We start from the raw sequence: 27,646 nt of genomic DNA, 5'->3' as shown, positions 1-27,646 counted from the left end.
GGTATTTTCACTAGGTTGATCAAAAGATAAGGAATGCAACTCTGTTTGACTGAGTGGTGTGGGATCACACCTGCAGCAAGTGTGGAGAGAGGAGGACGCTGTTTGTTCTGCCACCTTCATTCCAGAGTTTCCCTCTCTGCCCTTACCCAGAGCTCCCTGCTTCCCTGTGACTCAGGCTACAGCAGTTACTCATCTCTCCACGCACACAGCGCCCTGGAAAATGTGACTTGCTCCTTGAGAGCTTTCTCCACGTAGGAAGCTCCAACACCCAGTAAACAGAGGAAACATTTAAAATATCTGAAATGAGAGGAAGGATTTTTCCATCCAGTTATATAAAGCAACCATTAGCACAGCTCAGAACAGTTGATGTTACCAACAACGCAACGCAGGGCTCTTTTGGAAGAACACAAAAAAAGTAGGTTTATAAACATCACATCGGGCAGAGTTTTTTTAATCTTGTAATTTATTTTCCTCCCAGTGCCTTTCAGCTGGGGCAGGGTCCATGTACCTCTGGGTGGATTTTGCTGGGGGGGACAGTGTTGGAGGGCCAGGGCAGACCCTCACTGCTGCTGGCACGGCCTGAGGGCCCACCACAGCCGAACAACGGCCAGACACCGTCTCCAAGGCTCGAAGGTCCTGTTTGTAATTATGTAACCAGCCCTGGGTACACCACGCGGCTTATCGGCAGCCTGGAAGGATCTTTGGCCCTCAGCACCACCGAGCTCCATGGCACTGAGGAGCAACAGCGTCCTCCAGCTGGGGCCGCTCCCAGGCTGCGTCCCCGCCACGGGCGGTGACTCTGGCGGCAGGAACGGGCGTGCGGCGGACAGAAAATGCGGCTGAGGCTGCCCGCACCCCTCACAGCCCGCCATGCCCCCGGCCCCGCTCTGTCATGGCCGCAGCACCGCCATCCCCTCTGTGCCGATAGCCCCGCCCCCAGCCCGCCGCCGCCAATCACCGCCCTCCGCCTGACTGACAGGTGCCCGAGCCATTGCCCCCGCGGTGTCCCGCGCCCCGCTCCTGCTCCAGCCAATGGCACCCGCGCCTCAGTGATGGAGCGCCCGTCCCCAGCTCGCCTTCTGACCAATCGCCGCGCGGGCCTGGGCGGAAGCGGCGCGGCGGTGGCCAATGGGAGGGCGAGGGCGGCCGGTAAAGGGCGGCGGGCGGCGGGCCCGGGGCAGACGGGCGGGAGCGGCGGCCGGAGCTGTCGGGGCCTTCGCGCCCGGCCGGGGCTGCAGGTGAGCCGGGAGCGCTTCCCGCAGGGCTCGGGCACGGCCGGGCTTCCTTCCCGCTCCTCTCGGCACGCCTGGGGCCCTGCGGCCGCGTCTGTGCCTGCCCGGCCGCCGTCCTGCCGCGGCGGCCCCGCGTGTTTATTGCCGGGGAGACGCGGGGTCCCTCGGCGCGGCCGTGGCGGGCACTGCCCGGGCTCCCCGCGGCTCTCCCCGGCGGTGCGGTGGCAGCTTCCACCTTGGCTGGGTGCGGGGCTGTGCGGGGCAGGGGCTGCGGCGGGAGCAGCGCATCCCCGGGATGCAGGGAGGGAGCGAGGGCCGAGCTGGACACGGAGCGGAGAGTGGTCCTCGGGGAGTGAGAGCCTGGGGCATCGTGCCCTGTCAGCTCGTGCTGCTCCTGCTAAAGCGGGCTCTTCCCTGGTAGTGCTCACCATCCAAGGTCCTGACCCTGCTGCGAGCACCTCGCATCAGCCTCAGACTCCGTTTGGTTGCCTCTGTGTGTTACCCTGTGTGATGGGGCTGTGCTCCATCCCGCACCTTCAGGTGTAACTTGTGCATCTCCTCAGCGCAGGAAGTGTCCCTGTATCTGTCACAGTCGATGAGTTACAGCTGCTGGGATGTCTCACCTGATGCTAGCTTGTTTGCAGAGGTATGTCAGGAGCAGCTTTGTTCATGCAGTTGTGGCTGGAGGGATTGCCTTCTCCACTTTCAGTCTCATGTGGGTTCCCTCAGAGAATTTGTGTCAGCTTCCTCTTATTGTTGATGAACAATTGTCGCTGGTCTGGCAAGTATAAAGATTCCTGTCAGCCTCTTAGATTGCTTTTTGGCTTTTGCAGCACTGGTGTGTCCTTCTGTAACAAATGTTCCTGGCTAACTGGTACAGTGTGTTCATCTTCCATGCCTCATTTATCAATTATTATCGTGCTCAGCCATGTTCATAATATTGCTTAGGTTGTTAATGTTGTACTCCCTGCTGATGTGGTGTCCATAGAACTCTCAGTTCAGTTGTTTGTATTTGTGATATCTTGTTTTTAGACTTTCTTTGATAATGTGTATTTCCTGTGCAGGGAGTTTTATTGATGAGTAGTCTTGGGTTGCTGTCTTATCGTTCATGAGTCACCATCTCTCTGAGGTGCTTGCTTAGTTCTCATATCACCAGAGAAGTTTCAATAGCTTCTCTTGTCCCTCCTTAGATCAGTGGACCTGCAGCCATTCTTCTTATTCTAGGCATCACTTATTTTGGTCTCAAAGTCAAGAGTAAGAACAGGAAGGGTATGAAAAGAGAAATAAAAGCTAATGTTTGAGTTCTTCCATTCTCCTGTCTTAGTCTTAAAAGTTTTGCATGGGAGTTCCTCTGTGTTACTGAGTGAATTAGCTGCACAAAAGATGAGGCTGACCTAAGATTGTGCCAGACTGTCTCTTATAGGTGTGGAGGTCGTGGATAAAACCTTCTATCTTGCATAACTGTTTTTGAAGAAACTTAAAAATTAACTTGTTCTGTTCTTCCTGTAAAAGCTGTGTTTCTTTATTCAGAGAGTGAATAGCAGCTTAAATTATTAGTGTTTCATAAAGCTGCTTTATTAAACCTGTCATGTGAAAACTCAGAGATTAACACATTGAAAGAGTTGTACTGGGAAGGAAAGGTGGCAAAAAAACCACCCTTTGACCTTGACACAGGCATATGAAGATGTTTTCTGAGTCCAAGTTCCAGCTATACTCCAGATGGGATTTGATGTACGATAGGGAATGGTTGCTTTAAAGCTGTGAAATCCCTGGGTGCTACGGGATTTTTATTGTCCTGTTACCTTTTTTCATCCATATCTCTTGCCTTTTCATCCAGACTTTCACACTGCCAGCTCTGGCAGTACCAGAACTTGGATTAAACTAACCAAGAACAGGATCTTCCAGTGTCTGGTAGGAGTGTAAGTGCTGGGCTTGGCTGCTTGTAATTCCTACTGAAAGGTGCAAAGACCAGCCTGAAACTGATCACTTGGACTTTTCAGCAAAAGCCTAAACAATCGTGGATTGTTAGTACTTTGGAGTCTTCATCTACACTTCTGAGCTTCTCTGGAAGAGTGTGTTTCATGATGTGTTACAGCTCTGAATTGCTGTTCTTAATGTACTGTAGTTCAATTGATCTTCTGTGCAAGTATTTACCCTTCTTCTGCCTATATATCTTGCAGGGTTTAAGCATATATGCAGTTAAACATCTGATCAAACTCAGCTGATTGATTGAATTTCAGTTGGTTTCATTTCAGTGTGCAAGGGCATGCTGTCCTTGTGGAGAAGCAAAGTCCCACTTGCCCAGTATGTGTGGGTGGCACTGATGGTACCTGTGGGGCAGCTGTCTTAGCCTTTGCTGGCTCTAGGAGGGCTTCTACACCCAAGGGCTTATCTTGCCTTCAGCTCCATCAATTGACTTAATAATAAAGATTGTCTCTGGCTGCCAGCCTTACTCTGCCAGTGTCAGGCAGCAGTAATTGAAAATGCTTTGCAAAGCAGTTCAGTACAAACCAGGTGCTTGAAACGTCATCGAGCCTGAGCTCTTAGAGGTAATGGCAGTGGAAGGCAGTGCCAGACTTGGCAGAGAACAGATTTTTATCTGTATCTCTAGACTGACTAAGAAGTGTAGTTGACTATTACTCTCTCTGCTGTTGAGAAATGCTTTCATTTCTTCTTATCATGGGTTCAGTCTGACTAAAACAAATTACATTGACAGCTTCCTCTGCTAATATGGGTTGAGCTCCTGGAAACACCAAACTTTTCTGAAATGTCTCATGTCTTATTTGCAGGTAACTGAGCTACAGCCCTATTCAGGGCATCGAGTACTCAAAAAGTATAGTACAGGCTCCTCATAGAAGGGCCAAGTGACTGCTGCTGAGAGTAGCTTGTCCTGCTTCTAAACTTACCTCAAAGCATCCTCAAAGATGCTTTTGTATAGAGCTGCAGGTTCCAAAAAGCTTGTGCAGAGGGGGTTCAAGCCTGGCTCTCTTATCTGGAACACCCAGTTCTGTGAAGTGTTGGTTGAGCATATGTGAATATGAAGGGTACTAAGTGAAATAAGCACATGCACAGTCATTTACAGCGAACCTCCTTGTAAGAGGTAAGGACAAAATGTCCTAAAACGCAAGCCTGTAATACCCCTAGCCTGTCACTCTGGTTCAGCAGGAGAGAGGGCAATGTAGCTCTTTGCACATGGAATTGCTGGTGACTGCTGTCATGCTCCAAAACCTCTCTTTTAGTTGCAGTCTGGAAGAACCTGAGTATTCAGCAGTGGTGGTAGCTGTGTGTTGGTGCTGTCTCTGCATGTGTAGTTCTGTCCTGAGACATTTTTCCTTCATTTTCAATGTTACTTGTGTGCATTACCTTACTCCTCTAGCACCAGCCTTCTATCTGTCACGGGCAGGCTGTGAGAGAATGACTCTGCAGATCTCCTGCTCCCCTGTGGAGAGGAGCTGCTCTTTAGGGGAACAAAGTAAGCAAGGTATTTAAAGACCTGAGTGAAACAGCACCTCAGCTTTTCATCCTGTTCAATATAGGTGTTTTCAGGCTGCTTGAACTGGACTGTTCTCAAATAAATTTCTCTTACCTGAGTTGTGATTTGTTGTAGGTGGGCTCTCCCTGCTGTGTGTGGAGCATGTTCCCCACTCTCTCAGCCCTCTAGCTGAGCAAACAGCTGTGATGTGCTTGGACCTTGAGCTGTTCCTCCAGTATGTTCAGCTGAGCCCTGTGGCAGTGTGGGAATGGAGGGGTTGCAGTCAGAGGATAAATGAGGCTTTAACAATGTGATGCTTCAAAATATAATGAAGGAATAGAGCAGACTTCCTTGAGGAGGGTTGGTCTATAATGCAGTTTTTATTAGCTCACTTAGCTCTTTGTGGCTTGATTCCAGCAGCATTCCCTCAGCTACTGAGCATGGTTTGTTGAGTTCTCTACAGTCTGTTTACTCCATTTCTTCCCTGGAGCTTAATGCTGCTCCCTGGCACAGTTATGTGGTAGGCAAGGGACACCTGCTAATGCTGCAAGACTGTGCAAAGGTGTTATCCAACATTTCTCTCTGTACCTAAAAGTTATCTTGACCTCTTCTACAAGGACCTGTAGTTACATAACATAGTAGTTGGAGAGACAGTCCCAAGTCTCTGCACTTTATCTTAAAGGAAAGGTTCATGTTATTTGAGCAAACCTAATTATTTGATTACTGCAATTAATTGATTTCTGTGAAGTCAGTGTCTGCTCCTGTCTTGGATTAATCATGTTCATGAGGTGTGTGCAATAAAAGCTAATGCAGAGGTTTCCAATCCATTTGACACAAACAGGAACCAGGATGAGGTGATGTAACAAGGACTCTACATAGCAACCTTAGCTAATGTATAAAAGCTGCCTGTCCTGAAATAGAACTACTTCTGATTAGTTAAGATGGTATTGTGGGGAAACAAAGGCAGTTCCTGTAGTTAGAAGGAAGTGAATATGAAATCTCATTTGACTGCAAATTAACATTCTTGGAGAAGTGAGAGTGCTGAAGAGCCCTTGGCCCTTTTGGCTATAGATTTATTCTTGGGTGCATTTTTAAGCAACCTGCCTTGGGCTGTACACCCAGCCCTCCGAGATGCTTGTTTCTGCTCTGAAGGTGTAGAACTCCTCAAGGGCAAGGTAAAAAGCTTTAGTTCAAGGCACCTGTCTTTCTGACTGTGCTGATGGTTCCTTGTGCTATGAACTTTATCCCTGTAGCCTCACAGTACCTCTAAATTTAGTGTGAGCCAAGTTTGTAACTGATGAAAAGGTCAAGTTCCAATGAAGGCACCAGCCAAGAATTTTTTTTTTTGAACAGGGTGTAAACAATACTTGTTGGTTTCTGTACTTGCCAACCAGCCAGATCCTGGCCTGGGTATGGCCCTGGCCCAGGGAGGGATTTGCACTGAGGACTGCAATAGACTGTCCAAACAGTGTTCTTTTAAGCATCTTTGTGATGGGGCATGTCAGTGTGCCCTCTTTATTTTGGAGATAAAATCTGTCACAACAAACCTGTGGTGGGCTTTGCCAAACTCCTGAGGACTGCACTTTATCTCTCGTGGCCACATCTAACCCTAAACTCAAGGCACTTAAGAGCTCAGCTAATTCTGAATTATGCCCTCTGTGCTTTGAGGTCTGAGGCTTAGCTGGCTCTCCTAAATGGCCAGAAGTACTGAGTGATGCATCAAGATCTCAGCATTTGCTTCTGACGTGTTCTGTGAGCCACACTGAAGGTAATGGGAGGTTCTGCACTGGGTGAGCTTGGGCTGGGTACATGCCAGTCTCAAGATAAGTGATGTTATGACTTGCTTTTTGTGCATGAGCTGATGAGGCATGGTATTGGTGTGGCCCTAAAATACTTGGGCCTGTGTAATTTTCAGGGAACAAAGCATTTAGACTTAACACTTTGCCATGAAAACAAAGGCATTTTTTATACAGGTGCTGTGTAAAAGACTGTGGAACTGCAATAAAGCTTGAGGCTTTCCTCATGAGTCCTCTTACACTGTTTCTGTACTTGTGTAGCTTGTCCTCAGTGCTTAGTCTGGCAGCCTTTCCCATCAGGACACATGCTTCAGAGCCTTTCTCAAGTGTATTCATCTTCATCTGGATGGTCTCTAAACATCATCCTCTGCATTTAAACTGCTGAAAGCTCAGCAGTGTGACACTTCCATGCACTTCCTGGAGTGACATTTGAGTAATATGCTGGCGTAAAACTTGTCTTTGTTTAAAAAACTATGCACTGCTGTACTTTTTACCATTTCCTTAATGAAGTTCCTGTTCCCATAATGTGGTTCCAAATATCTTACTTGGTAGTGACAAGCCTGTACCTTCTGATTTTACATTGTATCTTTCAGAAAAATCATTAGCTTTGGCTGACGTTAAAGATGTTAATTTCCTGGAAACATTCTATAAAGAGGTAACTTCAGCCTTCCTCTTTAAAAAGGTGGGAAAAAAACCTCACCTTATTTCTGATCCCAGTCTGCCTAGGCACAACTCTTTAAAGTAGGGTAGATTTGCTTTCCTCTTGTCTGATATACTTGTTTTCAGAGTTTTATTCCCAAACAGACACTAAAATATATGAAACCAGGCTGAGAAATGTCTGATATAGTTGGTTAACAAAGTCTGCCTGCTTAAATCTGTTAGAAATGGCCTCTTTGGCTCTTCTGAGTCCTTGTGGGTAAGAGCATGACTCTGCTTGGTGAGCTGGAACTGAAGAGAAAGGGAATTGTTAGAGACTCACTTTGGTCAGGCATGTTTCCAGTGCTGTGGTGTCCAGCTGAGCTCTGAGAGCATCAGTGAGCCAGAATGCTGAGGGGTGGGGAGGCATCCACGAGCCTTTTGTACCAAGCTGCCCTTCCTGGAAATGGCATTCCTTCAAGATTCTCCAGGCCGTGTAATGGAGAAGAGCAGATCTCGTTAGTGCAGCCCTTTCAAAGAAGCCTTTGCTCTTTGTGTTCCATATAGCTGCATCCTTGCATTAGCCCAAAGCATTTCTAATGCTTCAGTGAAATAAATGAGTCTGCCAGGCTTTCAGTGCCTTGTTAAAAGGAGGGAGGATCCTGTGGGAATGGCTCCCTTTAATATCTTTGCTTTTTTAGTGTTGCCTTTCCAGTATGAGGAGTCAGACTCTGTTTTCGTGGGTGGAGGAGCTGTAAAGTTTGGTAGCTACCAAATCCTGTGTGTGCCCTGTTGAGTCACAGTGATTTCTGTCTCTGGAAGTTTCCTCTCCACAGGAAACCTGAAACTGAAATGTGTTTGGGTCTTAGATTTGTTGATAGTTGTGAATTCACTTACTGTACAAGTAAATATTTTGATGATGGCTATTCCAAAAACCCAGTGGTTTTGAAAGGTTACATAAAGAATTTGCTGTAGCTCTACTGGCTTTTTTTGTATTTGTGTCTGTTTCTGCCTGGAAAGGGTGAGACTTGGGATTTTTTTTTTCTCATTATACTTGTACAGATGAAGTGCACTCTGTTAACAGTAATGTTGAAATGTTTGCTTCGTGTAACATGATTTTCAGCTTTTTGTGATGAAGGGGCAAATGGAAAGACCACAAATCCAGCACTTGCTGTCCAGTGATTGATTTTAAAGTTATCCCTCAGTTAAAATTGGGATTTAACAACATTGCTTGTGAGGCCTGCAGGTTTTTGGGGCTGTCATGCCTGTAAGTGATTAAAAAAAAAAAATTGTGCAATTAAGATGCTTCAAAATAACACGCTTGGGGCCAAGAGCTTCAACTTCTTTGGGTTCCTCAATGTGGATCTCAAATGCTTTGATGGATGGAAAGGCTTGATTGCTTCCAGTGGCATGTTTTTTGGTAATTTTGTCTAGCCTGCCAGAAGTGAATCCAGTGCTTTGTATATGGAAAAAGCCAAATGTTTGTCCATTTAGCTTAATGCTGACCCAGTTAGAGGAGATTCTAGATTAAAATTTGTCTGGCTCAACCCTGTGGTTATTTATCTTTTTTGTTTAAACAGAATACTTTATTGGGTCAATGCAAAAAGGGCTTAACAAAACAGAAGCAAGGTGACCTCATCCCAGCTGGTTAAAGAGGGAGACATTTGTCCTAGGTGATTACAGGCAAATCTCAAATCCCTTTTAGTAAGCTAAACCCTTAAAATTTTAGAGCGGAGTGCCTTGACTCAGCCCTTGCACATCTGCCCTGGCTGAGACAGGTCTGTTTAGGCCTTCAGAAATACCAGGCTGTAGAGCAAGGGCCTCAAGTGACACAGCTGAATCCATCGAGCATGGAGTCTTCATGGGCTGCATCCTCTGCTCAAATAATCACTGCAGAAAGCTGTGCAGTTGAAGCAGTGCCAGCTTTGTGTTACATCTACAGGCTGATCTGAGCTTTTGGGTAAAGATTTTGACAAATACATAAACCTCTAGCACATGTTTGTGGCGTAAGTTCTGTGAATGTGTGTTTTAGACTGTCTAAAATGGAAAATACTAGTTCATAAGTGTCAAACATAATCCTGCCTACCAACAGCTGATTTTTCTGAAAGTAATGGCAAGCTTGTATGCTGTTTTAAGGGAGTGACAGGCTAACATGATACATAAAAGTATCAGAAAATATGTGCTGTGTTTGTAATCTGAAGATTATATGGGAGAGAACATTCTCAGGAAGATAGGATTTAGTTGGATTAATTATACTGAGTCACTAGTACAAAATCCTAATGACTAATTGTGCTCAGTTTTATTTTAAAAAATTCACTAATGTGAAAGTTGTAAACAGCAAACTAGCTTGAAATCCAGGTGTCAGAATGCTCTCAAGTATTAGTGCCTCTTAATTTTCTGAATAAAACAATGATAGGAAGATGTCAACAGAACTGGGAGTTTGATGTGAGGGAGATTTGCTTGAGCACCTGATTGTTCTTGAGTTCAGGAACCTGGTCTGCTCTTCAGCCTGTTGTGCCTTCTCTGGTGAAGCCATTGCTGTAGTTTGCCTGCTGTCTCCTACAGAACTGATGGCAGTGCTGGTGAAATCTTACCCAGTAGAGATGAGATAACATCCTGCAGATAAACATTGTCTTTGACCTCCTCTCATGATGCCCATGCAATCTTCTGAGCAGAAGAATAGAAGGTTTTTTGTGGCCCATCCTCTCACTTCTACTGTGATGCTCAGAGTTGGAAAACAAAAGCTGAAGAGTTGTCCAAGATGAAATGTCTCTGCTTCCCTCACTGTTGTGCTGTGCAGATGGTTGTGGTGGCAGAGACTTGCAGCTCCCCAGCATGCTGTTAGTCAATAGCTGATGTCACATGTGTTTTCTTCCAAGGGATTTTGGTGTAGCTTCACTGGGTACAGAAAGTACTTCTGGGGCTCTTTACTCCTGCTATAAAGGAGAGTAAGGCTTTGGTATGGTCTGTCCTGACAGTGTGTTTTCCATTTGGGAGCAGACAGTTCTGGAGCTTTTCCTGGAAGCTCCGAGTCCCCATCGATCTGTTGTGCCTGTGGGAAGGCAGTTCTAATGGCAGGTATTGCTTACACTGGTATGGTCACAGGCTGAAAGCTTTCGCTTTTATTGCCATCATCAAATTCTTGTAACAAGCCTTCTTGCATGTGCACTGGTGTTAATTAGGTGGCTGTGTCTGAGCCTCCTGTGGCTCCCACCGTGTTGAAGTGTGATATATTGTAACATCTCAAAAAGCAAGTGTGGGAACAAGCAGAGACTGTTTACAAGCTTCCATCTGTAGGAGTGAGCTGCCTTGCTAAGCCAGACTAAAAGTAGCAGAAACTTCTTTCAGACTGGCTTCACACTTCAGTAACATTGTGGATATTGCAAAGTTGAGAAGAGTATCCTGCTAATCCTAGTCCTTTTAATAGGAAGAGGTTTGGGTTGGTTTTGTGAGTACAATGTCTCACTGTCTTGCCGAGATGAAGTCTCTCTGCTCTTGAAGCTGCATTTGCACACTGCAGATGAGTTAATACACTGTAGGCAAGTGAGTCTGGAGTGTCCACTGGCAATGAATTTCTGATGCAGATGGATCAGAGTTGGTTATGACTGACTACACAAAGAGCTTGCCATGTTTGCAATGGGACCTTTGTATAAATTTGTGTTCATCCTTTCCAGCTGAGAAATGCAGCTTTATCAGTAATAATCAATTTGCTTTCCCCCCACAGGGTAGCTCAGGCAGCACGTGGATCGGTGACAAGTCTGCTGAGGACTGGCAATTTTTTCTAGCTTGAAGGAAATTGAAATTGGTAAGACTTGGCTTGTCACTTACCTTACTTGGGTTACCCATGTTACTTAGGAAGGACCCAGGGAAAAACCTGTCCCTTCAACAAGTGCAGCCAGCTGTTTGAACTGTATGCTCAAAATAAGCTGGATCAGTGTAAGAATTTGATTTCAAGCTGGAAGGATTTTTTTTTTATACTTCTTTGCTTCTGTTCCTTTACTCTGAAGCCCTTGAAAGACTAGATATTCATCTAGTCCTTCATCTGCAGAACTGCAGTGAATAAAAAGAAATGCTGAAAATGCCAGTACATAAAGTGACCATCTTAAGTGCAAGCAGGATTTAGTACCAGTGTTCTCATGGAACTGCAAGACTCAGGCTGAGGAGCTAACACAGTAGTTCTTTCAGGTGCTCCTTTCCAAGTCTGGCTTGCACACCTGTGAAGGAGCACATGTCCAAAGCTGCCAAGGTGCCTTTACAGCCTGTCTTTTCACCCAGCTTCTGTTTGACCTGGGTAGTCTTGGCCAAGATCCTGCATGTATTGACTGGCTGCTGACACCTGAGACACTGGTGCAATTCTAGGGCAGCACTGATTAGGAATAAATCTCCTTCACAGCTGATCATCCAGTTTTCCTTCTGTTGGTCTGAGTGTTTAGAACAATATTAACTAAATTTTCTTCCAACTTAAACGTTGGTATGCTAGGATTTCCTGGCAGTGTTGACTGACAAATTTACTTGCATATTTAACATGACAGTTGATATTCATGTCCAGCACTAAATTTCTAAAAGCTTTAATGTTGTTTTTTATCTCCAGGCTGAAAATGAGTGCAATATTGGAAACCTCTGAGCTGCCAGCAGTGTTTGATGGGGTGAAGCTAGCTGCAGTTGCTGCTGTTCTCTATGTCATTGTTCGCTGCTTGAATTTGAAAAGCCCGACTGCCCCTCCTGAACTCATTTACCAGGACTCTGCTTTGGCTCGCTTTCTACTCAAATCCTGCCCACTTCTGACCAAAGAGTAAGTGGTATATTTTTTCCATGCTGACCTGTATTATAGGAAGAAGACCTGCACTTATCCATTCTTCCTTGTGTGCTTCATAGACTTGGGTTCAAATGAATGTCAGGGTATTCTCTTACTAAAATAAATCTTTTTAGCATTTCTTTGTCTCAGGTACCTGGATTTGACCAAGCCTTGTTGTGTGAAGTCTTCCACAGATGCATAGAAAAAGTCATCACTGTCCATCTTTATAGAGGGAGATACAGAATGTCATCTGTATGCTGATATTATACTATACCAGCACCAGCAGCTCACTGTGGAAATGGGGGAGGGATGGATGCACTTAGCACTTGTTCATGCTCTTGTACTCCTTTTTATTAGAGAAGGAGTCTGTTGGGGCTCACAGGAAGGAAACGTTTTCATGGTGTGTCAGTGCCCTTATAATGAACACAGGGTTGGCTATTAGTTTTAAAGTGCCTGCTCTTATCGGAAGTACTTCAAGTTGATTGAAAACTAATGAAATTTATTACTGGTAGAGCACATCCTAACTAGTTTAATAAAGTAATGACATAGAGGCCAGCTCCAAGCCTGTTGAATACACTTTCAAAATGACCTCGTGTCAGCTGTGTATTTGAGCAGGCTGATCCCTGATCTTTCATTCCAAGACCTCCAGAATCAGTGCAGCTGCCCTTAGCTTCACCAAGAATATTCTCCAATAATAGCAAGCATTTAGTACAATTTCATGAGGCTTTGGAGGGACAAGGACTTTGATTACAGTATTTCTCTTCTGCAATCACTTTGAAAACTTGCAAGTCCTATTTAGAAGCTCTAAGTACATCAATTATATAGTAAGTGCTGAGTGCAGCTGCATGAACTTTCCTTTTGGATCTCAAAAGTCAAGCTGACTTAAGGATAGTCATTTTTGGGGAGATGAGAGGCTTTTAGCAGTGCTGTGTTTGGTGCCTTGATTACATAAGGTATAAGATGTTAAGCCATGGGGTCTGTAAACTTTTAGAGGAAACAAAGCATTATCTGTTGAAATTGGAACCCAGAGAGAGTTCTGTGATGGTTCAGGTTAGTGGTGACATAAATGTGTTTGGATTCTTGATTATGCCTTAACTGCAAAGCAATTCCTTTCCTAAATACTTTGAGAAGGCTTGAGTTACTTGGTGCTTCAGGTAGTTGCCATCCCAGTGTGGCACTGCAGTATGACATGCCCCTAGTCACTGAAGGAGCAAGCATGAAGCTGATTACCAGCATTGAAGGCATATTAGTATCAGGCTAGTCTTTGGAAATGGATTGTAAGCTAATTTAGAGTCCATTTCCCTGCCATTTCAGCTCTGTTCTCACAGCACAGGCTCCTAGCACTGCTGTATTATTGACTCTCAGTTGGAGAACAAAGCATTCCCAAAAGAGTGAAAATGCAAAACATGTCCAGCAGTATTTAGGCATCTGTTGTGCGTTAATTGCAGGAGTGATGAGCTGCTTGCAGAGCCCTGGTGTTGTGCTGGTCGTGTGCAAGTTTGATTTGTTTGCTTTCTCTGGATCAGCTGAGCTCAGGCTTGCCAGCTTCTCTCAAAACTGTAGCAATCGTCTCCAATACCTGGTTCTTGGGCAAAATATTATCTGAAGGATTTCCACGACAAAAGGAAGCAAACTCAGCTGAAACAAACCAGAACAAAATGTGCCAATAGGTAACTGTTCAGTCCTCCTACCCCTATATCTCTGTTAAGGAAGACAGGGCTGTTGGGACTATAACTGCTGTTGGGAATTTAAAGAGTTTACAGGAAAGACAGCTCCAAGATGTATATGTGATTATTTCTTTTTACTATTCTAGTGATGTTATCACAGACCTTTTTTTCAATATAGAAATTTTTTTAAAAATAAAGAAATCTTGTCTTTAGGCATGAAAGTCACCTAGAGACTACAGGGGAACAAATGTATTTAAATTCCTGCAATTATGCATGAAACAGTTTGTAGGATAATTAGGAAAAAAAACTATGTGAAAACAGCTTGTGCAGTACTCCACCGAAAAATCTTGCAAGGCTTTGATTACTTGCTAATTATTCAGAGTGTTAGGAAAGCTGATTAAGCAGCTCTTTTCAGATTCTACCATGAAAGCAAAATAAGTAGCCCAGCAATCCCTTCTGTTATATTAGTACTGGGTTTGTTGTCAAATCTGTTTTAAGACCAATTCTTCTGTGCAGAAGAACGTTCATAGCTGTGAACTGACTTTCAGACCTGGTTTGTTCAGGGAGGAAGGGGTGAGAGCACTGCTATGAAAAACGGGCTGGCAGAAAGAAAGCAGAAAAAAGCCAAGTTATTCTATCTGTGCAGGTGTTTAAAAATTCTTAGTGTAAACACTTTTGGACTTCATTTTCCCTTTATGGCACAATCCTCACCTCTGGTCTAATTCAGTGCATTGTAACTGTGGTGTCATTCAGTAAGCCAAGTGGTGGTGCATGAATAATTTAAGAACTTTGAGTTGTAAAACTGCCTGAGATGGCTGTGTGCCAGGTACCTTGTACTTGTAGATGTTAGTACTGGTTTTTACAGTTCTGTAAACTGCCAGAAACTTTCTACATATCTGCCAAACATTGGGAAACAAGAGAATCTGTCTTCCTAGAGCTCATGTTGCCTTACCTCTTTTTCCATTGCTCTGACCCTGTCCAGCTCTGTACTTTGGCTTACCAAGTGGAGCAGCATAATCAGACCCTTTTCCATTCAAATTGCTGCTTCTTATATGGAAGCTCTTGCAATTCAGCACAGCTATTGGTGCCCTTGAGCACTTGGGCCTAACTACTGGTGGCAGCTGTGTCCTTTTCCTGGCTTTCAGAAGGGTACAGAAAGTCCTTCATCTGCTCCTGTTCCTGTAGAAATGCAGTGCTGGCTCTTTGAATCATGAGGGTAAATTTGGCCAGTGCTTGCTGTACTAGGCTAGACATTTTTGGCTGTTTACGGTTCATTCTAACAAAGTGTGGGTATCTTTATTTCTGTAGTGATGTGGCACGTGTCATCCATATCGAAAATAATTATCCTTGCTGTCTGCACACTTTTTATCATCAGTAAAGGCAAGCTCCTCAAAGATTGAGGCAAATGACTGTCAAGCCTGTTAGTAAACACTGTCAAAGATCCAGCCTAGATCCTCCTTATCCTTTGTTTGCACACCAGCCTGTGCTGGGTGAGCAGGCTGCCTGGTACCAGAAGACTCTTTTACACTGTCACTGCTTTTCTCTTAGATGCAGGGAGATGAGTAGTCAGAAAAGCTGTCTTCAAGCTTTTCAGTGTTCTTTTCTTCCCTCTAATAGCAAGCAGTGTTTGATCCCTGTCAACTCCTGGGTGTTTTACTCTGGGAGGAACACTTCCAGGAGAATAATAAACTAGAAGAACAGTGTTACCCCTGAAGCTTTGGCAAGTGAACATGCTGAGAGGTAGAGGAGAATGGCAGCTCCCTGTTGGTAAGTTGAAGCTTTGACCTTGCAGAGGAAGCAGCCTCGGGGGTCTGAGTTTTTGCTGGGTGCTGTGGCATTGGCAGCAGCCTTGTGTTCTCCAGCTCTTATCAGCAAGGAAAATTCTGAGTGCTGTAAATCCTCATGCCTTGTTTTGACTAAAATACTTCTTGTAGTCACTGGTGGGGGAGGAGGGGTGTGATGGGCACTTTGCTAAATAAAAGCTTCTTAAATGGTGAAGGAGGTGGTTTAGCCAAGGAGGCCAGGCTGTACTTTTAAATAGTTCTGACTTCACACAGGTACTGTGGGCAGCAAACAAACACTTTTACTCCATTTGTTCTTTTTTTGAGACTCGGAATGTGGAAACTACAGAACTTGCTTAAATTTTTTTGTTGCAATTCTGTTGCTATGTCCTCATCACATGGAGCAGTCTGAGCTGACACAGGAAAAGCTGTTTTCTGTATATTTGGGGTCGAGGTCTGAACCCTGCAACTTCTGAGTTTCCTTGATTGGAATTCAATTTGCATTCCCTAGCATCAAATAAAGGACAAGGCTCAAAGTTTCATTTTGTAAAGCATTCTTTAAATACCTCCAAACTGCTCTGTAAAGGGGAAAATAATCTTTTACCTGCTGTAATGCAGGCAAGAGTACTTAGAATATCCTGACATTGACAAGTTATAGGCTGTTTTCTCACCATCAGTATCCAGTGTGCACATAAAGGCCAGGTAAGAGTTAATGCTTAAAGAGTTAATCTCCTCAGATGAAATGAAGCAATGCACCAGAAATAAGCCTGTTGCTGAACTTCCACTTCACATTTTTGAGGACCTGAATGCTGATGCCTGCTAATAAAAATAGCACAGTTTTTATGTGCTTTGTGTGAGCTGCTTATACAGCTGCTGCTTTCCTAAATTCCTGCATACTGGATTATGTATGTGCTTTAAAATGATAATCTACTGCCTGAGAGGCACTAAACTTAATCTACAATCACATGTTGGAATTGTTTTAAATATTAAAACGCCAGGAGAAATTTTTGGGAAAACCTAGGAATTGTCATGTTCCTGAGCGCTCTGGGCAGCCACCTATCAAGATGTGAGGCTGTGCTGCACAGCTGGAATGCAGGTTTGGAGCTCAAACACTAACATTGGTGAGCAGATTTATGTAACTGGCTGTGAATTCCCTTAGCCACTTAAGAGTGGTGAACTTTGTGCTTGTTGGGCCATGTAAGTGACCTTCCATAATGAGTAAATGCCATCCCCAGGCCTGTTCTGTCTGCCTTCTGTTCAGATTCCTGTTACTGGAAGTTACAGGGCTGGCTACTGGAAGACATAACTGCTTCAAATATTTCTCTTTATTCAGAGTGCCTGCTATCTATTGCAACTGACCAAAACAGGGAAACGAATCAGTTAAAAGCCTTTGTGTCTAGAGAAAGCTCAGAAGCCATTTTTGGGTCACAGAAATAAAAATCTCCATTTTTGGTACAACACAACTTTTCCCTTGGAATTTTTTTATCAGTACATGTTTGTCTGGGTTGTTGTGTTATGCTGTCCTTGTCCTCATGTGGAGGCCTTGGCAAGAGGTCCTCCTGGCTGGTGTTCACTGCTCAGATCCTGTCACCATAAGCCACTGTTGCATAACAGTGGAAATGCTGCTTATGGACACGGTGTTTCTTCCTGGACTCTTGTACATCTGGGAGCAGCTTGTCTGGAACAGGACACTGAGGAGTATGTACTGAACCATCTCCATGCTGTGCTGGAGTAATCTCTGCAGTACACTGCTTTTCAGAACCACTGAGTTTATAGCAGACAGAGGAAGGAGTTGAAAATCTGCTGTGTCCTTGAATGCTTTCCTTGTTTCTACTTGTTATCAATGCTGGAGGAAAGCCACCTGCTTTTGAGTGAAGGACCCTTGTTTGGAAGGCATGGGTAAATTTAGAAGTAATTACAGTTTTAGCATAAAATCTGAAGGACAGTACTCAAATGCCCCTTAGACTGAATATTACTTAGTTTTGTTCAGTCTGCATGGCAGTGTTTCCCTGTGTTGCATCCTGCTGAGCTTGTTTTCTTAAGGTAAACCACAGGAAGAATGCCCTGAGTACGTGCCCTTCTGTCTGCAGGATGGTTGTTTTGGAGAAGCATCTTTTTTCAGCTGTATGCCTGGAGGAATGTTGACTTCACTACAAAACAATCTGTTCTAGCTCTTGCTATCTGCACTGGGTAGTTAGGTTTTTTCAGCTGGGTTGAGGATAGAAATGTCTCTGGAACTGCTTTTCACATAATAGGCTTAAACAAAATTTATCTGATCTGTTCTTTCAGAGGGTAAGGGCTTTTGCACAATTCCTGGCAAGTTTTCTCTCTCACCAGTGTGGTATCATGCACCTTCAGGACTGAAGAGTTCTTTCCATGCTCTCTTCTTTGAGTGGGTTTAGTAAAAGCAAGCTGAAAGTCCACACAAACCCTGCATAAAAAGATTAATAGAAAGATGACCCATCCTTCAGCCTTGTACAGTCTTGCACCATTAGGCTCAGTACTTGCTCTTGCAAGTTCTTGTAGATTTTTGTCTCAGCAAGAGACATAAGTCACATGAAGACTTCAAAAATAGATTTGCCCATTGGCAAAATGGAGGGTCAACAGAAATAGTGTGACAGGCAGATCATATGTCTGATTCTGCTATAGATTAGAAGGATACCTTGTCCTCAGCTGAGAACAGATTTTACCTGAATTCAGTAAAAGAGGAATCACTCTTACTCTAAAGGCTTTAGAGTTTTTTAGTAGATTAGATTGGCAACTTGTCTTGGTAAACTGAAGTAATATTTTTAACTGCTTGGTTTTGCATCAGTCTGGTAAGGTAAATTCTAATCTTAGTTTTTTCACTGATAATACAAGATCTGTGCTATCTGGGCATTTTTCTTCCCTGTTAAAGTGTTGTGGTGTTCAGTCTCCTGAGCCTGGATACTTAAGGGATGTATTTTGCCTCACAAGTCTGTTGCTTGAAGGCTGATGGGCCTAAACAGAAAGACTGGTGAGATAACAAGCTTCTGCCTGAACACTTGCATGTATTTCAGAGCTTCAGCTGCTTTAAAACTTATGTGCAAACTAGAAATACACGTAATGAAGTTACAAGTCTCTGCATCAGAGTACCATGTCCATTACTCATGCTGAAGCTTGGCCTTTGAATGTTTATCTAAAAGAATGCAGCTATGTTCAGAGTGACTAACACGAGCCATCTTTGCTGCAGGCAGTGATGCTTGAGCAGCTGATTGGAGTTAGCATCATAAAAGATAAGCTGAGCATTTTGCTGGGTCCATAGGATGCTCAAACATTGTGCCTTCTGCAGGGAGCAGCAGTGAATGCTGCCTTATCCATAGGGTTCCACACAGTTTCAGCTTTGAGGGAAATGTGGAAACTGTACTTGTCACTTGACCATCATCATGGACGGAGCAAAAGGGATTCCTGCCTTAAATAAAAAACATGTCAAGGAAACTGCATGCGCTGTTTGCCTATAAAAGCAGTATAAATGTTTGATTTATTGCAGAGCAATACTTGGGTAACCTCCAGCTGGGTTATGCAAAGATGGGTCTGGGGGTTTCTTTCCCCGGAGGAACCATCAGTGACCCAAAGAGGCAGGCTGTGGGAAGCAGTGTGCTTTAAACCTTTTGCCTTTGTTTAAACTCTGGCAGTAGTGGTGAGGCTTTGAAGACTATTCTAATTCATCTCTAACAAGATCCTGTGGTATGTGCTGCTGCATCTCTTCCAGTGGATGGCTGTAACCTATAGCTGGAAACTGAACTGTAGGTTAAACATGAGGATAGGATTGGTGCTTGCAGAGATCCTTGATTTTTGGGTGTTTTTCATGGTAGCAGTAATCAGTAATAGCTGTATAACTTAGCTGCTATAGCTGGACAAATTGCTTTCCTGTTAGCCCTGTAGGGTATGATTTGGGGATAGTCTTTGATTTGAAAAGCACTAAATGTGGAAGCAGAATCACCAAAACTTTTCAGTGCATGCTCTCACCCAAGACTAGAAACCCTGAAGCAATGTTGACATCTGAGTCTCTTCTAAAAGAGCTGCAAATTCTTATTATAGTTTGTATTTGTCACCTCCCCTCAGAAGGTGCTAGCAAACCCTATCTGTAAAGGATGTTTGTGAAAGAAAAAAGACAAAAAACCAGTCCAGGACAGTCTGGTGTGGAGTATGGCTACTGCTATGAACTGGTGGTACAGTAAATGACTGGTGTGAAGCCAGCTGTTTTTCCTTATGTTAGGAGAGCAGTGTCCCTTCCATCTGGCATAACAGTTGTGTTCCAAACCCTTGCACTGAGCTGTATGTGACTTGAGAAGGGCCAGGTGTAGTTCCTGTGCAGCCTGGTTTAGTCTGACTGCCCTATGCCAGTGGATATCTGCCCTGAGTGGTGAGAAGGGACCCACTGACTGCTTTCCACCTCTGGCAGCTGTTGCAGAGGATGAGCTCGTCCAGCCTCTGTCGCTGCTGGGAATCTGCACACTGTACATTGTGCCTGGCAAGACCCAGTGCAGAGATTCTGACCTGACAGAAGAGGGGTGCTGCCCCTGGCCTTGCCTGGATCCTTTGAGAAGCTTTATGGTTGAGTGGTCAAATCCAGAATGCACTGAGGGCTGACTTACAAGGTTGTGAGCATCAGCTGGCAGCTTTTGCAGCCTTTATTGAGGCAATATCTGCTTCTCCAGAAATCTGTTTTAGATCTCTTTGGGAAGTGCAAGAATGAGTGACACTACAGCCAGTTGTTGTGTTGCTTTGACTGTAAGAAGTGCCCCTCATAGATGAGGGAAAAGAACTGAGAGGGAGTATACTGCTGCTCTTGTCTTGCTAAACAACCCTAAGTAGTTTTTATTTGATAGGAAGCATTTTTAAGGAGTGTGTGGGGGAGGAGGGAGTTGCGGATATGACACATAAGAGCTGGCATGGGGAAAGGTCCAGCTGTATGAAGAAGTAGTGTCAGAGCACAGAGATAGGGTTTCTGTCACATTCTAGTGGATTATGGGCTTAAGTAGTAAGTTTGGGGGCTGAGCTGCCTAGTTTTTTTTGTGAACAGGGAAGAACGCGATCTCTGCTTCATATGCTCTCTCAAAGTCCAAAGGAATAATTGCAGGAAGCCCTAAACACAACAGGGAGAGCGTTGCTAATCCCTCAGGATCCAAGGTGAAGTCAGAAGCTCTCAAGCTTCTTCTGGATACCCTGGTCTGTTCATAGAGACCACAGTTCTTTAATTGGAAGTGTGTCCCTTGGGCCTGCTGTTCTCCTCAACAATAAATCATTCATGCTTTCCTGTTCAGAGCTGATGTAACTCTCTTTTTCAAGGCATTGGCTCAGTCTCCTTTGCTGAGTGACCAGGTGACTTGCCCACATGGTGGTGGTGCTAGGGCACAGTATGTTTCCTGTTAAACCACTTGCAGCTCTGCTTGTGCTAAAAAAATCTGATAACTAAGCCTTTAATGCTTTCCAGCTCATAGCTGTGTTTCTCACATATCTTTTTTGAGGCCCTGTAAGCCAGGAAAAGAGAGACAATCTGCTTTGTCACATAGCTTTAAATATATCCTTGATAAACATAAGTAATTGGTAGAGTCACCCCTCTTACTGAAGGAGATTTGTTATTTAATGAAGTTTGGTCAGCTCTGACTGATTCTCTTAACACTGTCCCAACTTTTACCTAATTGTGAAAGGGAAAATCAACCTGTACTGTGCTCTTTGATTAACTTAGTGGAACAGTTCTGTGTAAAATGGTCCCAGCTGTCAAGTCTTAGGGCTTTGCATTTTCTGGAACTTGGTGTGAATCCTGTTGTTTCTGAAACTGGCTTGTACAGTCAAGTGCTTACACAAGTTCATGTGGCTCAACCCAGGAGGCTTCAGTGTTTCAATTAAAACAGATTTACAGCACTGTACAGTTCTGGAGGTCACTTTGGTTGGTTGGCAACATGCACTCGCAGTCTCACCCAGGCACAAGGCTTCTGTGTATTTAGTGAGAAGCATTTGTTCCTCTAAACATCTCAATACAGGGAATGTCAGGGTTTTGGCTTCTTCTGCTGCTGCTATCAGTGCTGGTTTTTCAGCTTTGAGAGTGTTTTGGTCTCTCCTCTTGTAAGGCTGCAACGATCACTGCTGCCAGTTCAGTCAGAGCCGAAACAATTCCATATTTGTTACTCTGTTTGGGAGCTGGTGAGATTTGTTATGGGAGTGCTGATGTGTTCTCGAGGGCTCATTAACACAGCAGGGGTAAGCAATTAAATTACTGCCTTTCAGGTACATTCCACCCCTCATCTGGGGAAAGAGTGGACATATCCAGACAGCTCTTTATGGAAAAATGGGGAGAGTGAGATCACCACATCCAAATGGACTTCGCAAGTACCTGACAATGCCAGATGGAGCAACAGCCACCTTTGATCTCTTTGAGCCCCGCTCTGAGCACTGCACTGGAGGTCAGTCCAACAGCTGCTGGCTGCATCTACCTGCTAACCTTGATTCTGTGCTCTGGGGATAAGGGTAGTGCCCATGGCCTCCATTTGGCCCTCAGGAAAGGCAGATTTCTTTTTTAAAACTGTCAGTGTTGAGATCTTCATGGTACAATGCTGCACTAGGACAGTGACTGTTATCTTTATTGCTGTGAGCAGTGCTTTTCTAATGAGATAAAAATTCAGTGGCTAGAGCTGGTAATGTTGGAGCTTTGCACAAGAGAGTTACAGTTAATTTGAAGTGCATATGATAATCCTGAATGTAATTTACTGTGCTTACTTGAATTACAGCAATTACTTTCTTGGTTGATGAAATGATATCTTGTTAAACTAGTGAACAGTGTCAGCAGATCAAATATCATTAGATTAGCCACAAAGCAGATGATGGTTAATGTCAGCTGATCAGAATGTCTGTGCTTAGCAGTGCTGCATTTGGAACATCTGCATTACACCCAGCTCTGGAGGGGAAATGAGGGGGAAATAGCATAACCAGTCTCTTTGGAGTGCTGGGCTCCACAGCTTCCACACTCATCACAGTCAGGAGGCAGAACATGTGTAACATCAAAAGTGTCCTTCAGACAGAAGAATGTACTCTGGGTCTCTTGGCAGTGCCTGGAGAACTGTTTGCACAGCTTTCCCTGAAGTTAAAAACTGTTCATCTCCCATAGCATGAATTACTTTTTCACATCTGAAGCACTAGAGCTGCTGGTCTCCTGTCCCATACTGGATTTTTGGCAGACTAGTAGGAATTCTGACTTGCTTGTGGTAGGTGGTTTCCCACGGATCTGAAATGGAAACCTTCTGACTCTCTTAATTTGCATGAAGTGACATTTACTTAACTTCCCTCTCTCTCTCTGAGCACAGAGGATGTCACGATGGTGATCTGCCCGGGGATTGCTAACCACAGTGAGAAGCAGTACATCCGCACCTTTGTTGACTATGCCCAGAAAAATGGGTACAGATGTGCTGTCCTGAATCACCTGGGAGCCCTGCCAAACATTGAGCTCACTTCACCACGGATGTTCACGTATGGTAGGTACTGGGGAACTTATTTTCAAGCTCATGGAACTTCTATGGATTGATCAGCCTCCTTCAGAATAACAGAAGTGCTGTACCCCGGTGGGGGTAAAACAGTTTTGTGCTGTTTCTTAGGAGCTAAACTGAACTTAGATGGGAGGAAGAGAGGAGGCTAATACTGAATTCATTTTTGTCTCTTCTGCCAGCTCTTACACATGTATTTTCATCAAGGAGGCAGATTTTTTTTAAAAAAAAATTTTGGGAAAAAAAGCCCTTTTGTGCCTACCCAGAGCATGTTCAAATGATTTTAGAGATACTGAATTTGCCAGTTTGATGGAATGTGAAACAAACCTGTCTCTGAAGGATAAATGCCACTTCTGAGGCTTTGTAAAGTGCAACCTGAGAGGAGTTTGTACTAGCCCATCCAGAAAGTACATTTATGTCTTAGGAGGGACATGTGAGGATTTGCTCCTGGAGGTAACACAAGTCAGCAACAGGAACAGCTTAGGAGTGTGACAGTAAAGCTGCAGAACTGAGTAGTGCTAAACAGCCATGATTATGGCTCTCACCTTGAGTATAAGGAAGTCTTTCTTAACCTAGAAATTAAAAGGAATAAATGATCTGAAACTGTGTGAAGGGTGACTCCAGCCTTAATTGCCCTTTTGGTGAGTAATGTGATCCTTGTAAAATGGGGCCTCTTTGCCTGTGACCTAATCTGCTTGTTCCTGAGCTCTTTTGAGCCCTCATCTCCCTCTGTACTGTAAGTATCTATAGGTACCCTGCCAATTGTGTGTTTAGCAGACTTGTGTTAGGCTTTATTTTTAAAAAGTTAGCTGAGCTACTGCTTCGATTTTGGATTAACAGAATAGTTATCTTGAACAGTTAAACTGTCAAAACAGAAATACTGTGCTTTGAGATGCCACAGTCTGGCAGGCAAATAATAATGCTTTGTTGCTTGTTTTAGAATTATTATACTCCTCTTTGGGAAACACTTCAGGAATACCAAATACCCTCATTTGTAGTGAGGCCCTGGGCTGTTATGGGTGCAAGACTGCCATGTCTTCAAAATTAAATTTTAATGGTAAAGCATTTGCTGTTTTGATAGAAGTTAAGGGTTTGCTTTCATGGAGCTTAGGCCTTAGGGTGTTATTCTGTAGTGCATCTCTTGAGACATTTCTGAGTCTCTTATAGCCTTGGAAAGGGCAAAGAATGCCTAGCACTTCCTTTGAGTAAGACAGTAAATCACTTGGCAGAGTTGCTTGTTAAGTAAAGTGCCAGCAAGTCCAGTAGACTTTACTCTGCCTCCTTCTCAAATAACTCAGTGTCCTTTCAGCTTTGCTGTATGCCAGGCATACTTGTTGAGGAGCAAGTAGCCTAAATTTGGGATTCTCTGAAGCCCAGCCTCTGTATCAAGCTTGACCTGTTGCTTTTCTAGTTTTGGGTTTCTGAGCTGGCCCTGAAATCATGAAGGTCAAACACTAAAGTGTTTTGACCACTGGTTTCTTCCAGAGGAAACCAGAGCAGTGCAGAATTTGTTGTCTTGAATTAAGAATATTCACAAGGAAGTGCCCAAACCCTGCTGAAAAACTCAGACAGGAGCTGATGTTCCACTGAAGCAAACAAGCCCTGGCGCTCAGAGTTTACTCCAGAGCTAGGTAAAGTTGGAGTCTGATGTCTGCTGAGGATGCTACAGCTGGGGTGGGGGCACAGTGGAGCAGTGTCAGGTTAGTACAGAGTGGAATGCTGGAATCCTAGGATTTATCTCCCTGGACAAGTTCCACAGAATAGAGCTGAGTTTCTGCCTCTAGACAAGAAGAAACATCTGGAGTTCTGTTTCTGTTGTTCATGTGATGCTTTCTGTGGTTTGCAGCCTTAAACCCTAAGGGGAGGTTAACAAGTTGCATAAACACTTGAAACCAGTGTACTAATGCCATCACTATTGCAGCTGCTTCTTTGTATCTCCTTTTCCCATACTCACAAGCAGAAATAGTTATAGTTACTCAGATTGTTCTATGTGTGGAGGCCTTCAAGTCTGTCAAACAGTTGGAGGATGCCAGCACTGCCAGAAACTGGATCCCTCAGTGCCTGCAGCCTGTGAGATGCAAGTGGGCATTTGCTGACAGTGGAACACATCTCTCTAGAGACACTTGACTGTTCTCATGATGTGGGGATACCCATGTGTCTTTCAGGGAGCTGCAGTATCTTCACCTTTTCAGTGGTTACAAAGGGTTAAATATCTCTGCTTAAACCCTTCTCCCTGATTCCAGAGATCACCTGCTCAGTCAGGCTCTGCAGCAGTCTGCTGGGAGCTCTTCCTGACAAGCCACTCCTTCCCCCTCCCCACGTGGATTTAGGGATGCTATTGGTCTTGCTAAAAACAAAGGAGCACACTGCATTCCAAATACCTCACTTCACTTTAGAAGTGGCAAACTGCCTCAGGAAAGTTATGATGTGTGCTGCTCTTGCATGGTCATGTCAAGCCCAGAATTGCTGGACTCTGCTTTTTAAAGCTGTTTTAGAAACAAAGCGTTTTGATTGTCACGTTAACTGTCACCACGATTTTTAAGCAACTAAATGTCATCTTGCTTTGGCACTCTGTCAGCACTAAGCATGAGCTAAGCTCCACAGGACTCAGAGATGTATGAACACATGTGAATCAGGGCTGTTAAAACCTTAAAGCTATTGAAAAGTCAGAAAGGGTTAGAAGCTGAATTCAAAGCACACAACTGAAGCTTCAAATCAGAATTTAAATATATTGGAAGATGTTTTTTAACTTTGTTCTTCTTTTTAGGATGTACCTGGGAATTTGGTGCCATGGTGAATTACATCAAGAAGACCTACCCTCAGACCCAGCTGATCGTTGTGGGCTTCAGCCTGGGTGGAAACATAGTGTGCAAATACCTGGGAGAGAGCCAGGCCAACCAGGAGCGAGTCCTGTGCTGTGTCAGCTTGTGCCAGGGGTACAGTGCACTGAGGTGGGTCTGGAGCCTTCTCTGTGCTGCTCTCTTCTGGGAGTGCAGGAGGGAGCAGAACTTTGCAAGGGCAAGGTGAAGATGGGTGTTTCTCTTGCACTGAACTGGTCTGGCACACTGAGTGTGCAGGATGGCACCTCCTGAAGGAGCACCTGAAGCTTTGTTGATTTGCAAGCACAAGTAAACTTTGTCAGCAGTGCAAACAGGTTTTGTGTACCTGGCCAGGTACATACTGGCAGCTTCTGGACTGTGCATGTGATGCTGCCTCATGCTGAAGTGTCTGAAGAGGAGGCATTCCCTGTGCAGTCCTGGTGTAATTAACCAGGCAGGCTGGGCAGCCTGACCAGCTGCTGAGCTGATGCCAGGTCTGCAAGCAATAGTTTACACAGTCTCATCACTCTGAGAAATATCCCATGGTTTGTAATGGCTTGTTTGGCTTCAGTGTGCAGTTTCATCTGGCAGCTCTTACCCAGGGAGGCTGGAAAGGCACAGCACAGTCTCTGCCAGTGTGTGCTTCTCTCTTAGTGTGTGTCACTGAAACAGTGCTGTGGGTGATCAAGGGATGGAGAGGTGCTCACAGCTGTGTTATAGGAGTGGGGAAGATGAGGGGGAAAAGTATTACAACCCTAAAGTCTGAAAACATTAATGTCTCCCCACCTGGAAGACAAGGTTGTGGCACTTTAGGAGCTGTGATGGCTTCACTTGCATGTACTGATGGAGGGTTGAGGCACAGCAATGCTGCTTGAAAACTGGACTCAACTAATGTACTTAACCTTGCCATATATGCACAGGTAATGGAGATTAAAACTGTAACTGGCTGAGCTGCTGTTTTCAGTTTTTTCTGTCTGTACGTATGGACAATTACTAAGGTGCAGCTGACTCTGCAGTAATTTACCTGCAGTTTTGAGCTGTGAGACTATTTACAAGCCAGAAGGGACTGCTGAGACTCAGGTGTTTGGGTCAAGATCCCTTGGGCAGATGTGAATGGTGAAACTGTGGTAGGACTGTGAGGGGCTTGCTATGGAATTCAGCCTCACAGCCTGGTCAGGATAGCTGGAACTCTTGATGCTGATGATGTCCTGCCTGTGTAGGGACCAGTTTGTTACTCGGCAATCTGAAGACACCTTTTATGAATCAGACTCTTACAGGTAAAAGCAAAAAGCTTTTCTGGAAGCACTAAGATGTGAGTAAAAGCTTGATATGTTTGTAATATTCCAGCTATCTAATCCCTTTTGAGGTCAGATGTGACTACTGCTAAGAAAGTGTATAATCTGCTGCTAGTTCACACCCTTAAAATCTGAACAGATGCTACAGGAACAGCTGTTCTGTTTTGTTTCAAGTAAAATGTTCTTAGCTGTCCTGGGATTCTGGCATAGAGCACAGAGCATCCTTTTGAAGCCAGATCCTTAATTGCAACCATCAGAGAGGGTTTGCAGGGATAATATCTGGCTGAGGGCCACTTGGTTCATCTTCTACAATTATGCAATATTGTATTCCTGGTCTCCAAAATGCTGTTGTGAGTAATGCTGTTATGCTTGCATGGCAAGGACAACCTGATTAACAATTCTCCACTTGGATATTTGTGTGGAAAAACAACTCACTGGGTCTTTTTTTCCCTGAGTTTAATGCACCCCCATGGTGTGGGCTGTGTGGATTATTGAGCTCTTGCCTCCACCTGCTGGGTAAACATCTCCTAGCAAAGCTCCTGCCACAAAACATCTGCTCTGTATTACTGGACAGCCAGCAGGAAGGATTTCAGGTCTTGTGTCTCCCTTCCTAATACTCACATCTGCTGTAAGTGCTAATTAGCTGCAGAATTA

The 27,646-nt window shown here is 44.4% G+C and overlaps 1 protein-coding gene across 2 annotated transcripts in view; it reads left to right on the top strand.

Annotated features, from left to right (window-relative positions):
* The first annotated feature begins 1,164 nt into the window (after positions 1-1,164).
* ABHD2 (abhydrolase domain containing 2, acylglycerol lipase) overlaps positions 1,165-27,646 on the top strand; it is a 38,484-nt gene continuing 12,002 nt past the window's right edge. Inside the window, exons 1-6 of one of the 2 annotated variants that reach the window (XM_064389731.1) lie at positions 1,165-1,238; positions 10,861-10,941; positions 11,728-11,928; positions 21,629-21,804; positions 22,702-22,869; positions 25,646-25,829. In XM_064389731.1, coding sequence (XP_064245801.1) covers positions 11,735-11,928; positions 21,629-21,804; positions 22,702-22,869; positions 25,646-25,829 — 722 coding nt within the window. In that variant the 5' untranslated portion in view covers positions 1,165-1,238; positions 10,861-10,941; positions 11,728-11,734. Of the gene's footprint in view, positions 1,239-10,857; positions 10,942-11,727; positions 11,929-21,628; positions 21,805-22,701; positions 22,870-25,645; positions 25,830-27,646 lie in introns of both variants that reach the window. The other variant, XM_064389732.1, reaches the window with a different exon arrangement.

This window comes from Passer domesticus, chromosome 14 (genome assembly GCF_036417665.1).
Source record: "Passer domesticus isolate bPasDom1 chromosome 14, bPasDom1.hap1, whole genome shotgun sequence".
Lineage (NCBI taxonomy): Eukaryota > Metazoa > Chordata > Aves > Passeriformes > Passeridae > Passer > Passer domesticus.
The sequence above is the reverse complement of the archived record's forward strand: the minus strand, read 5'-3'. Positions and strand labels throughout refer to the sequence as shown.